Genomic DNA, 14,633 nt, shown 5'->3' with positions numbered 1-14,633 from the left:
CCTCCACAAACCACCACAACAGGCCCTAGTTTCCTAATAGATCCTAAATGAGCAGCTGTTTTACCCACAAATGGAAAGCTGCCCCACCCCTGAAAGTCAAATTAGTCTGTTCAAGATTTTTTTTTAATTTCATGATAATTTTGTTACATAACCTACCACTTTACATCCAAGCCCACAGACAGAACAGCAGCAGTAATTAAATTTACATTCTTAGACGTCCTTAAGTGTCAAAATAAATTCCTAAGAACCGCAGGTAATAGTATCTGAACAATTCAAGACCGTGCCCACGTGATCACAGGATTTTCAAGAGTATACAGTGAGCACCCCCTGACATTTCTCAGCAGGGCTTATTCCTATCACTTGGTAAACCTGTATTTATCATTTGTTAAAGTCCGTGTTTCACTTTCCCTTTAATTACCACCGACTGTCTCTGATGGAACCATCCCACCGGTGGAACTCAGCTGCGAGCGGTTCTTTGGGGGCCTTCTCCATCTCTTGACATGAACCAGCTGCACGAATTCCAGAACCTAGCTGTCACCCTCTCCTGAGAGGAGGGTGGACACATGGGAGAGAGAAAACCAGCAGCTCTAGACATTAGGAAGACAAACATCCTCTACTTGCAGGGATGCAGCCACCCTTCCTCACACTGTAGAGTCAGGTTCAGAAAAGAAAGAGGCCCCAGAAATCACACATTTATGTGCAAGTTCCCCAGTGGAAGGAGGATATGTGCAATTACTAAAAACCTCATCTACAGGAATTAGGTAATTCTTGTGATGGGTGTTAAACTAAAAGAAAAAGCATAGCAGAATTTTTAAAAAAAGACCATTTCCCTTATTTCTATTAAAAGTACTTGGCTTATTTTAAAAGGTATTCTGATGGGTTTTCTGAGGTAACCACCTTCTACCTTATATTCTCGGCCTTCACATGTCTACCCCCTTAGAAATGAACTGAAAACTGCCGGGGGACATTTTGCTTCTAGTTAAGATGATTTGCTCCAGGTATGTGAAGGAGTTTCGGGCGTCCATGACAGTGTCCTTAAGACAAAGTAAGGTCACTGCCACACCTCCAGGAGGAGCCCCAGAGCACAGGCTGAGAGTGCTCCCCTGGCTCACTAGGGCCCTGATCAGCCACATGGGCAGATGTTGACAATTAACACCAATGATTACTTGTGCCACAGGCATCCACCTCCAGAAGCTGTTATACGGCCCCCAACACCATAGGGAAAAGAGGCCCCTCCCCAGTATCCCATTCATTCTAGGGGTTAATTATATTTCTATAGGCTGGAAACCCAATCACCCTTTAAAACTACATCTCTATGGGACTTCACACTCCAAGTTCCAAACAATGGACTTCCAAACCAACTTAGAAAAAAGGCCTGACAGCTAAGGCTAACAGCTTAGGCTAGAGATAACACCATCTTTACATAAATAAGTAAGTAAGTAAGTAAAAATAGTCTACTCCAAAGGCTGGGCAGGTAGGATCCACAACAGTGCAGGAGAGAGCCCTGGCGGCCAGGTAAGGCAGAGACCATACAAACTTTTCAAATCAAAAAATTTTATCAAATCAGAAATTGCTGGTCTAGGACATCAGAATGATAAACTTATGATGGGACATGTGGCCCAAACATGGCCCAAACATAACAAAACTGACCTTGTTATCCAGAGTTACACTCCTCTGCACCACTGGGAGATAAGAGGTAGTACCCTCAATTTATTCTGATGAATGACAGAAACAGACCAAATAACTTTAAAAGATGAGTAAAAGAGGAACATGAAACTTTTTTTTTCCTGTATGTTCAAATCAGCATAATCTGAAAGGAAGGATCTATGGGCAAACATCCTTGTGAGAATTCCTTTCAAGAATATGTGCCTATCCACAGATCAGAAAACACATTTGCCTACCAAGTTTGTAAGAAAAAAAAAATACTTTTAGAACAAATTACATGCTAATGACAACAGTAAAATTGTCATGTGTCTGTAGTAAGAGGGAAACAAAAAATTGGAGCTAAAAAGGACATCTTACTTCACCATACATGAAAACCTTGGAAGCTATAATCCACCCAGTAACAAGCCAAGACAGTGTTCAGACCTCCCAAACTCTCAGCTAACACTCAGCCACTACTTATACAATTGCCAGAATTCCCACAACACATATGCACTGACAGCAGCTTTTGCCTAAGCACCAGTGAGTACAGCCCAGCATCACTGTTAATGTTTTAAGGCTGGCTATCAATATTTCATCAGAAATTAAAATAATGACTTTAAACATGTGGCCAATAACGGCTTACTGCTGCAACTGTGATTGTTCAGTTTCCCAAAGCCAACCAGAAAATAAAAACCGGTTTATGGTTTAAAACCTTCATTTGTAGAAACTCTCCTGGCCTATTAACTGATGACCTAAAACCCAAGATCAGAGCTTTAAATCCTAGCCCTGACTTTAACTTCTAGAGACACTTAATCCAAACTCTTCATGGCAAAAGCACAGGGACCCCTCCGCTAAGTGGCATTTTCATTAACGATCATTCATTTATTCTTGGCAGAGCATCAAAGGCTCTGTGCTAGGATCTTGGATACACAGAGAACAAACAGGGACCCTTAAGGGTCCACTGTTCTTCAACAGTCTCCTCAAACCTGTTCCTTCCTTTTCCTCCCTTGTTTAACATTGAGAAGGTCACTGAGCTACAGCTACAGCAGGTAGTGCAAACCAACCAAATTACTAGATTTTAAAAGACTTTGGTAGGGGCACCTAGGTGTCTCAGTTCGTTAAGTGTCCAATTTCAGCTCAGGTCATGATCTCACGGTTCGTGAGTTCGAGCCCCGCATCAGGCTCTGTGCGGACAGCTCAGAGCCTGGAGCCTGCTTCACATTCTGTGTCTCCCTCTCTCTGCCCCTCCCCTGCTCGTGCTTGCTCACGCTCTCTCTGTCTCTCTGGCTCTGTCTCTCTCTCTCTCTCTCTCTCTCTCAAAAATAAATAAAAGACCTGGGTAAAAGTTCAGTGAATAAATGCATGTAAAGCCCTCAGAATGGTGTCTTAACACATAATATGGCTCAAGTACCATTTTGTGCAACATGTTATTGTTCACTCTACACTGTTCACTCTCCCTGTTGAGGGGATTCGAGTTGACAGGACACTGTTCCCACTCAGAGGAACTCACAATCTAGTGGGAGATAGATCAATTATTAACTATACTAAAAAAAAAGTGTACAAAATGGGAATGAGAAAACCAATGAAATAGAAAATGCTATCCAAACTTAAGTGCTGTACACATATTAACAATATAGACGAGATCTGGCACAACCCAAGACAAAGAGGTGCAGCACAATCCTCACAAAAAGAACTTCTGCTGCTACCTTCCACTTGTTTCTAAATGGAAGGAGAGATGATGCACATGTTTCATTAGTTTCAGAGGTACAACACAGTCCACTATCTTCAACTTTTAAAATTAAAAAAAATATTGTCTGCTTTCATCAAGACTACATGCAATTTTATCCTCACTACCTCCACTTAAACACTTTTACATCTTCAATGGTTTTCAAAGATGATTGATGCCCAAAGCAAGAGCCCTAAAGCAGAACAAGATGTCAAATGATAAAAAAAAAAAAAAAAAAAAGGTACCTTGTTCACAGAATAGGAAGGCAGGAAAACCACACCAGGACGTTACAGGGGGAAAAGCGAAAAAGTGAGAGCAAAAAGAGCTTTAAAATTCTTTGAGTCATACAATTCCATAACCGAGAAAGGCCTTTCTCCCAAATATTCTGTTCAACTAAAGGTTTACTACAATCTCCCAACTAACTTGGTTTGTCATGTTCTTTTTAAAATGCCAGCAGCCAAGCTACAGAGGAAAGGGAAGAAAAAATTGCCAAATGGTCAAGTTGCTTCTCTACCGGCGTAACTCCTCCCAGTTGGTCTCATTCCCTAATTTTAAAATTGTTACACTCAGCTTGCTCCAGGTGGAAACGTTCTAATTTCCAAAGTGCAACTCATGAAAACAAAAGGGTTTGTTTGTTCTTAATGCAGAGTTCAAAGTTGTAATTTCCATTTTCTTTCTTCTACTAGTGAATCTGCACCATGCCTAAAACCCACCCGTCACCGCAGATTGAAATTAGTCTAAAAGATCTTAGAACCACTCTAACTGTACTTCTCTTCCTAGCCAGCAGTTAACAGCTTGTGCAGAAAACTAATCAGTGTACGAAGAACAAAATGCCAAGAAATTCCAAGGAAATTAAGTGGTACATTAAATAAAATTTACAAAAGTACTATTTCAAAGAATAAGTGAAAGTACCATAACACAAGGCAAAGAGAAGTTAGTCTTTTCTTATTTGACAGGCAGTTTCCCTCACATTCTCCATCACTCTCCCATGCTCACACAGCACTCGCTTAGTCTTTAAAACTGCACCAAATTTACCTGGCACTTCTACTCACTAGTCACAAGAGAGCCACAAAAATGAAAGGTCAGCATTTTCTTGAGTCTTCCTGATAGGTACTCTATTCATTTGAGATGAGACTGAAGTTCTCCTCCCTAGGTAAAACTTCTCAATGGTCCTTTTTCTTGGGCTGCCCTTCTGCCTGGAGCAAACATTCTCCTCATCTTGGCTACACCTGAAAATCCCCAGAGCAGCCCTCTTAAAACAAGCCTAACAAGGGGCACCTGGGCAGCTCAATCCGTTAAGGCTCTAACTCTTGGTTTCAGCTCAGCTCATGATCTTGCAGTTCGTGAGTTCAAGCCCCCATCAGGCTCTGCACTGCTCAGACCCTGCTAGGGATTCTCTTTCCCCCTTTCTGGCCCTCCCCCACTTCCTCTGTCTCTCAAAATAAATAAATAAACCTCAAAAAATAAAAAATAAAACCACAAGCCTGAGGTGATGACTTCAAATAAGCATCAAACAAATTCAATTAAGCTTCAGATGATTTCAACTAAACACTCCAGCTAAAACTATGGGAGTAACAAAGCAGATTTTCTGAGTTTATGTTACATGTGTAGGAGCTATAAACACTCCTACAGAGCCAATTTATTCATAATGAACTTGTTTGTGAAAATAATCCTTTAACCTTTTATACACGAAATAGATTTCATCATCACTGCATCTCATTTCAACACCTTAATGTAGTTTAGGTAGCAATGACTGCCCTAAGAAGCAATTTTAAATTTTTAATTTCTGTAATATACGTCTCAATGACATGTTCAGTGACATAAAATTTTAACCAATTCTAACCCAATTTTACTTTACTTCCCTCCCGCCGATGATGCACCAGGTCCCTTCCCGCATCGCAGAAGGTGTGTCCACCTCTGCACAAAGAAATGCCTAAACGACAAATGTTAACACCAGAAGTCAGAGATATGATGGCATTATTTTTAAAACACAGAAAGGCACAAAATTATCAGACAGGAGCGACCTACATACCTAACTTCTCAGCTTATGGAAAATGTAGCTGACCAAGTTCTAAGAGGCCAAAGGACCCACACCCAATGTGCAATTATTAACGTACATTCAACTACCCAAACTAAATTGGGTGCACCTGTGAGCTTGCCAGCCACTGAAAATACCACTAAATTACAGTGTCAAGAATAATAAAATTAAATTTTCATTTTCCACATGATAGCCTATGAAATTAGTTAAGAAAAGAAAGCCAATCTAACAGTACTTCCTCGCTCTCACACACATCTCCACCTCATCCCAGCCCCCAATATCAGTACAAACCACTGGGGCTGAAAGGCTCAGTGGAAATAAGTATCATAATCAAAATTATATCGACTGTGTCCAAGAGAGGAATTGATGGGCTGGCAAAAGAGTACAAGTCTAGGGTACAAATTCATAGGCTGTCTCACAGACACATGTGGCTAGTTATGAATTCAAATCATTAAATAAGCAGTGAATGCTCCTTATTAAGTGGGAGGCACCACCAGAAACTGCATACAAGTTCTATACATTGAAATGTGACTTTGATGTATGTGTGCCGCTGACCACGGTCCTGAACCAACATTTCCCCTTTGGGGGAAGGCTTTTCTCTCCTTTCCTTCCCAGGAATTATGAACCAGGTGAGAGTTCATGGAGACAGATAATGAAAGAGACAAGTACACAGAAGCTGGTGGAGGATAAGACTTCTATTGACTCTTATGTTATGTTCTGCTTTAACCCAAGAGAACAGTACCAGACAAGAAACCAGACAAAATATCAGAGACATAAAAGAGAACAAGAATCTCTGAACAATGCAAAGTTGTATAAACAGCAGCCTGAACAGGTTCATAAGACAGAGCACCAGGTTGGTGAGAGGTGCAGTCGCTGCAGTAACATTTGAATTTTATCAAAAGTGCTCCTAGATTGTTTTTATTTTTGCCTTAAAGGTTGACATGTCTACACTGCCCCAAAGGGACACAACAGAATGGGGGGGGGGGGGTGGGGGACAATTTACATATCTTAATTCTTGTACTTTTAAAAGTACAATCACACTTCTAATAGATTTCCTCTCTGTAAAGTTGGGGTGGCCCTTGGACCACCTGCCTTGCCCCACTCCACCCTAACTCATATATAAACCAAAGCTGGCTTCCAAAAAATCATTTGATTGGTCTTATTACTCCGTTCTCAGCCTCCAAATCATTACCTTGGATACTTAAGTGCATGGTCATCATCTCACCAGCCTCACCATACAACTGACATGCTGCCTTCTGACTAAATCCCTGGGCAAAGCCAGTAATTTACATGTTCATACAGTTGTTTAGGATATTATTAATAAATGATCACTAAGAACAAGTTCCATGAGTAAAAGAGAGATCATATCTTAATAGAAGGGTTAATGAACTATACACCATAAAGCTTTCCTGTTAGTACATTATAAGAAATGCTCTATGAAATTAAAAGTGATAACTGTGCTACACATCTACCTACTCATGAATGAAAGGGCCTGTCATGACTACCAACAAAACATGCTAGTAGCATAATCCATCAGGGAAGAGACCGCTAGGCTTCTAATTATTCCTGGCTATGTCATAGCCATTCTGCATAAACCAGCTCCTCATGCTCAGTAATAACAAATGCTGCTACAGAATACATACTATGTGCAAGGCATCATGCTGGCTACTTCATATAAAGTATAATTTTTAATTCTCCTAACAACCCTCTGCAATAAATGTTGCCATGTCCATTTGATCGATGAGGAAACAGTCTCAGTATTAAAAAGCTTTCCAAAATCACACAACCTGTAAGTGGCTCAGTGTCATCAGTCCGTACCTTCAAGCACTACTGACTCTCACCCAGGGCAGAGAAAAACTGGCTGCTAGCCCTTAAGGGATGAAGGAGAGGAGCACATTCCCTTTCCTGACAACACTACAGAACACGAGAATGTGATTATAAATGACATGAGGTTTCTTTCGTATAAAAAGTGCAAGCATCTCTTTTAAGATACACATGTGCGTGCATGCATGCGCACACACACACACATACCCACTCAGTTTTCTTCAATGCCAGGCCGCCCTATTATAGATCCTTCTCATTGTGAGAAGGCTCTTTCTACACTGTATCATGTTTGCACACCACACTATAGTTCTTCCACAACCTTCCTCCAAGGGACAAAGTGAGAAACAATGGGACTCATACACTGTATCCACTAAATCTAATACACAGCTTTGTCACTGACTGTAATACATAGTTAATACATAGGTTTGTCACCAACTGTAAAACAGTGGCAAAATATAAATATGACCTTTCCCTTGAATACCTCAGAACAGAGGTGGAAAAGGCAAAATCCTTAGTTCTCTGATGCTGATCAGCCCTTCTCTAGGAAGATACAGGCAAACAAGCTAGATTCTCATAATGTGCATTAGCTCACCAACACCACACTTCCCACCAACAAGGAATCTCATACAATCTCAGGGCAATTTCCCCTTGTATTCACCTTGGGTAAATATTTCTCTGTAATTTACTGTGGAAATGAGCTATTCCAAGGCCCTCTTCTCAGTCACCATTCCCATTAATAAAGTTTTTCCTTCAAGAAAATAGTAGGCTTAAGGCAACATCACAGTGAAAAGGAGCATTAATATTCACACTATGGTATTCTCTTGAAGAGACCTCAATTCTTTTTCTACAGTATTTGCCATGTGTTTACCTGGGGCACTTGAACTACCAGGAATGAGCCCCTTGTTCCATGTACACATCATTTATTAAGATGCCTTCTTCTAGGTTATCACCTCCAATCCTGGAACATTTAAGCAGGCTACACAAGCAGTTCCCAACAGGTGGGCTTCGTGCTTCCTGCCCTCCCCAAACACAAATCTCACCATACCACTATCTCGATTCAAATCCTTCAACGGCTCTCAGCACCAGCTGCTGCATCACTCTTAAGTGTCATCTGATGTTATGCTCCCCCCTCCTCCATGCCAAACAACCCGCAGACCCACCATACTCTCTCCCACTTTAGGGCCTCCAGCTACCTGCATGGCTCTTACCCAGGGTATCTCCCAGCTATCTCCCCGCTCATCCATTATGTCTCAGCTCAACATCACCTCCTCAGTGAGGCAGTTCTCACCTCCCAGACTAAGAGAGCTCCATGATATAGACACACTCCCTCACAGCCTGCTCCTCTGTTCCATTTACTTCCTTTGAAACCAACTAATTAATAATCGTGTGTTGTGTGACCATCTCCCTCAATTACACTAGAAGCTTTGTAGGGTCCAAACTATCTCTGTCTCATCCACTTTCATGTCCTTAATGCTGAGGCCAATGCGTCACTAGAGTCTCATGCAATATATATTGGTTGACTGATTTTCTCAACTCTCTTATCGAAATGGTGAGTCAAAAAAGTAGACAAAATAATAAATGCACCAAGATTTATGCACTGCTTTTGTTCAAATTACGAAGCTGCTGTGATTAATAAAATACAAACTCAGGGCGCCTGGGTGGCTCAGCCGGTTGAGCGTTCAACTTCGGCTTAGGTCATGATCTCACGGTTTGTGAGTTCAAGCCCCTGTAGGACTCTGTGCTGACAACTCAGAGCCTGGAGTCTGCTTCCGATTCTGTGTCTCCCTCTCTGTCTCTAATCTCTACCCCTCCCATGCTCATGCTTTCTCTCTCTCTGTAATAAATAAGCGTTAATAAAATAATAAAATAAAATTCAAACTCAATGAAAAGCTTTACTGAATTCATAGTTGTTTTTCACTATTTATTTTCTTAAACAATGAACAGCAGAAATTCATGTACTGCATCACTACTGTGTGCAGGAATCCCACAAACACATCCCAGGTATTATTAAGAGCAGCACTCAACACCATTCAATAGAACAGTTCAAAGACATCCCATGACTGTGCCTATTGTCACGCAGGAAACTGTTCCCCAACGTACGTCAATAAAACAAACCTTTTAGTATAGCAGAGTATAAATGAGCCACTTTATATATGGAGTTGAAAATCCTTTTAACCACTAAGCCTTTTCTTTTTCAGCCATTCTAAGAATCCTTCCAAGTTTCAAGTTCTAATAGACACAGTGAAAAGCGGACTTAATACACAAGTCCCTTTAAAGGTATTTTGAGTGGATCCTCAGTGATTTAGCTTTGTTCAAAATTTACCTGGATCAAAAAAAAATTTTTTTACCTGGATCCATGAGGTATTTTTGATAAAAGATCTAGAGGTCTGGGCATAATTCACAACATACACAACAAATGAAAACACACACAGTCACCGTTCAATCAAATGCATAACTATTTTCAAAGATGTCCTTTTTTCCTCATTCATTCAATATATACTCACTGAGTCCGTACTAATATACTAGAGGTACTGTGCTAGGCATATAGGACAAAATCCCTGCCCCCGAGGAGGTCAGTGATAGACAGCAAACGGTACCTGAGTACTTCATTAGTGTCATCACACGGTACTTTGGGAAAAGACAGGACAAAGTTGCCTACAAGTAAATCTCAGAAATGTGGTCACAGCAACAGTCCCCCAATCTAGATAGATGCCTGTAGATCGACAGAGCCACCAACCCTCAACACCCGCAGACTCCAAATGCACAGGCTTAGGGAAGCAGCGGAGGAAGTCAGATGCAGTTTATTAAACTAAGTGATATGCACCATCTCTAACTCCCAGGTGTTTAAATACAGAAGAATGCAAACACTGCCTTCTTATTGTTTTTAAGCAACAAAAGTGTAAAGGGCTGATTTAAGTCTCTGATACCTAGTAAGTTCACACAAATATTGATAGTAAGATAAAATGCATAATAGGTCAAACACTATTGATATACTCAAATCAGCTTCAACAAGGTTGCCAAAAACAAGTTAGCACTGCAATTATACACCACATACTTGAATTTTGCTGTTTTTTTAAAATTTATTTTAATGTTTATTTTTGAAAGAGAGAGATCAAGCATGAGCAGGGGATGGCCAGAGAGAGAAGACACAGAATTTGAAGCAGGCTCCAGGCTCTAAGCTGTCAGCACAGAGCCTGTGGCGGGGCTGGAACCCACAAACCATGAGATCATGACCTGAGCAGAAGTCAGGTGCTTAACCGACTGAGCCACCCAGGCGTCTAGAATTTTGGTGCTTTTTAAAAAGTGATGCAGAAAAAAATAAAAATAAAAATAAATAAATAAATAAAAAGTGATACAGTAAGTTATTTTGAGAAGAAAAAAAAAACACTTTGGAAAACAATGACTCTCCCAAGCTAGACACAACAATTTAAAGATCTAAATGAACCTCTTTCCATTTTATGCATTGCACTTAAGCCTTTTAAAGCATTATACTCAGCACCTTGCCATAGTAGGACATTACTCTAACAGTGCCTTGCCATAATACGACCTGATTCAAATGAAATCTGTTTCCCAGCTTATGCTAATAAAATGAGAATAACCTGAGCAGACACAGCCTCAGGTTCTCTCAAAGTAGCAGGTTAATTACGCATAAAAATAACAAGCCAGCCCAAGTTCGTACTTCCATGTCACAAGATTTTCATCACCAATGAACTTGAAAAATTAATATTTACTTAGCACTTCATGCTATATATTAGTGTGCTAGGATTACATAAAATCGCAGGTATAAAATGCCTAACAACTCTATTGTTGTGATTCCCATTTAAAGGTGAAAAAACTGGGGCTACAATTAATTGAATGGTCCACAATCCCACAGCCAGTTAATGCGGCAGAGCTGGGAAGCACACCCATGTCTTCCCACTAAACTCAGTGTTTGCAACCCAGTGTTCCTGACTGAACCCTCTGGAACGGTGCTTGTAGTTGTGTGCATTTTCTGAGGAGCCAGTGGAGAGCTGACATTAGATTCTCAAAGAAGCCTACCATCCCACAAAAGATTAAAAATCACTGCACCATACCATCACCCAGGTAAAACCAGAAAATGCACACTGGACTTTAACGCCTTTCACCAAGACTACCACTTCTCAGCTCCTGAGGAGGAAAAAAAAAAACAAAAACAAAACTCCACAGTTAACAGTTTCACTTTAAAATTCTCACAGCCAAGTCAAGATTTCCACTCCTGGGTAACTTCCAGCAACCTCTGCCACAGAGTCAGTTACACAATAAATTGCAATACTGTATCAGTTTACATCCAATTCTGAGATTTCACAAATAGTGACCAATGTTATTTAGTCATTCCACTTTCCAAAATGGGTTTCAATCAACCAGTCCTCACTGCATTGCCTGAGAAATAAGCTATCATTATATCTCTTCCCAAGAAGTAAAACACTGTCACCATGAGGCCAGGCAATAAATCAGCTACAGAATTGGGATCAAAAGTGAGAAGCTCCTTGCTTGCCCCACCCATATGCAAGACTGTGTCATTTACCCCAGAGCAACCTCTCCTAGCTACAGAGAAAACACTGGGCATCTTCTCGACCAATGTCAACACTAAATTAGAATCTACTAGTAAATCAGTGAATTAGGGCATACCCCCAGCTGCCCAATGACAAGTGCACTCATCTTGAAAGTTGAGGCAGATGTCACAGGATAAACACCTGGCACATGCCTGACATCTTAAAAATGAGATGTAACCACTGAGGGACTCTGACAGTTCTGTGGCAGGTGTGGGTGTGGCACTCAGCTTAACTCCTGGCATTCTGTCCCGAGGATCAATCTGAACATTTGATCCATCCTAAATTCCTGATCAGCAAAAAAGAGTATTTCTGTGGAAATGAACTTTAAGTTACCTGGTTCAAACCCCTCATTCTACAGATAAAACCAAACCTCAGAGGAATGAAACCACTTGCCTAAGGCTCATAACTCAGACCTCAGAAAGCAAGTCTCCAAACACCTGTCCAGGATCCTTGCAATTCTCCAGGGCACTGGAAAATCGATCATGGTTACTGCCAGAAGCTTGGCCATCGACCAAACAGCACTGCTCCATCTCTGCCTCACCAGGACATCACTCCCCTCACCCTGTGCCAGATCCACTCTTTGCCTCCAGAATGAGGTCCCTCGGGGCCACTGGCAGGACACTGACCTCAACATGCACATTCTGAGGGATAAAGACAATTACCTACTAGAGCTAACCCCATCCAGAGAAGAAAAAATAGGACTCTGGCACTGAGGAATTAACTTCACAAGGACTCTATGTTAGGACGATGTTTTATTTATAGCCCTGCCTGAACAAGATGACTTAGGCACAACTCTCCAAAGCAAACAATCTAAAAGATAATGAAGAACCTATGCTTCTCTCACTGTGCTCCAAAGCCCCCCAACACACCCCCTGCCAAAAAAAAAAAAAAAAGCCAAGGAAAGCTATCTAGAGGACACCAAAGTCATACGCTCAATGTGTCAGGACGCGACCCACAAGTTTTGGATGAACGTTCTTCCAGGAGACCAGGATGGAAACAGTCTCCCGGAAGAAAATCAGGGGTTCTCTATCCAGTCTGGCAACCAGCGCGCATCTGGACACCCAGGACCAAGTCCGAATGAGAGATGCAGGCGTGCACGACAGTGGCGCCGACCTAGAGCTCGGAGTCCCCCTCTCTCAGAGGACCGACGCTGCGGGGACCAGCCAAAACCACCCGCAGGTGATCCCGGGGAGCCGGCGTCACTGACACGCCCCGGTGAAACTCCACGGGTACCGCTCCCACTCTTCCGCCAGGACAGACACACCGTCTCTTCCCCTCACACCCATCCCTTCACCACACTCCCTCTCCGCCCGAGAGCTTCGGCGGGAAGCAACGCCCACTTCGGAAAAGAAGATCTTAGTTGTGGGGACCAGCCGGGCGTCCAGATCACTCATTCACAGAGCCACCGTAGCAGACACAAACATTAAGGAGTTTACTCTTTTGACATAAAAAGCACACGATCAGGCCGCACATGAAGGCACACACACGGAGGTAACAGCCATGAGAAGTCAATGACCCACAGGGAGGCTCCTAACTGCCAGCACCCCGGGCTCGGGGCAGAGCACCTGGGGTCCCTCCCCCTCTCCACGCCCCGGGGCGCCCAGCCGTGGGCCGCGCGCGGAGTGGAGAGCTGAGGTCTCCCGACAGCAGGGACCCGGAGGGGGGCGAGCGGGGGAAGGCGGGGCCCACCTCCTCGTCCTGCTCCTCCTGGGACGCGCTGCTGCCCCGCGGCGCGGGCGGCGCGGTTCTTCCGCGGAGCTGCGGCGGCGGCGCACAGACTCCAAGCTCAAGCACCACGCGCGCGGGAGCCCACGCGGCGGGCGGCGGGGCGCCTAGGGCGCCGCCCGGCGGCGGTGGCTGCGGCTGCTCTCGAGAGAAGCCGCCGGGCTCCCCTTCCTCCGACAGAGTTTCTGAGCCCGAGGAGGACTCGGCCGAGGAAGCGCCAGGCGAGGATGCGGCGGCCACCGCAGGGGCAGGAGCCCGGGCGCCGTGGCCGCTGCAGCCACGGGGCACCGGCTCCGGCGCCTCCGAAACTTTCTCCCCCATTTCCCTCTCGGGCCCAAAGTGCAGCCCGAGGGGCAGCGGGGACGCGGCGGGCACTCAGCGTCTCCAGGGAAAGCTGCGGGCTGCGCGGCTCCGGCTCGCTCTCGCTGCCGCTCCCGGGCTGCGGGGAGCCCCGCCGGCGACTACATGGCCGCGGCACGGCCGCGGGAGCCCGCCGCCAAGTTACCAGCCGCCCAGATTTGGCGGCCGACCGGGGCTCCCGCGCGCGGGGACAGGCCAGCTCGAGCCGGTGCTCTACGCTCCACAATCCTAGCGAGCTGCGCCCGCGCCGCCGGGACTGCGGCTTCGCCAGCAGAACCTGCCTCCGGGCAGGAGCGGGGCCGGCGGAGGAGACGGGCAGCCAGGGGAGCCAATTGCAGGGCAGGCGCGCCGGTGGGCGGAGGCTGCGGCGCCCCCGGCCGCACGGGCGTCAGGTAGGGGAGGCGGGGCGAGGCGCGGGCTACGGGATCCGGCGGAGCGCTGGGGCCCCCAGGACTGGGGAGAGGCGGTGGCGGAGGGGGCACCCGGAGCCTGGAATCGGAGCCAAAGGCTTGGACTCCGAATTTAGCGGAGGAATGGCTGGCTGGCCGGCCTTGGAACGCCAGGGAGAGATGGCTGAGGGGGCGGTGAGACCTTGGAGAAGAACTGGACTTTGTTTCGAAAAAGTAGAATTGAGGAAACTGACCAGAAGTAGAAATTTAAAAGGAAACACAGTCACGCACACACACGCACCCACTAGACTGCTGGAGGAGAACGAGGGAAACTTCGTGGTATAGTGAGGGGATGG

General features: G+C 44.5%; 1 protein-coding gene across 8 annotated transcripts in view; it reads right to left on the bottom strand.

Annotated features, from left to right (window-relative positions):
- Window positions 1-14,186, bottom strand: part of MAST4 (microtubule associated serine/threonine kinase family member 4) — a 556,148-nt gene extending 541,962 nt beyond the window's left edge. For 3 of the 8 annotated variants that reach the window (XM_053223443.1, XM_027040714.2, XM_053223445.1), the window contains exon 1: window positions 13,493-14,186. In XM_053223443.1, coding sequence (XP_053079418.1) covers window positions 13,493-13,849 — 357 coding nt within the window. In that variant the 5' untranslated portion in view covers window positions 13,850-14,186. The remainder of the gene's footprint in view (window positions 1-13,492) is intronic. The other 5 variants (XM_053223455.1, XM_053223458.1, XM_053223448.1 and 2 more) reach the window with 3 other exon arrangements.
- Between the last annotated feature and the right edge of the window lie 447 nt (window positions 14,187-14,633).

The sequence above is a fragment of the Acinonyx jubatus genome, chromosome A1 (genome assembly GCF_027475565.1).
Source record: "Acinonyx jubatus isolate Ajub_Pintada_27869175 chromosome A1, VMU_Ajub_asm_v1.0, whole genome shotgun sequence".
In the NCBI taxonomy this organism is placed as follows: domain Eukaryota; kingdom Metazoa; phylum Chordata; class Mammalia; order Carnivora; family Felidae; genus Acinonyx; species Acinonyx jubatus.
This window is presented reverse-complemented; position numbering and strand designations above follow the sequence as displayed.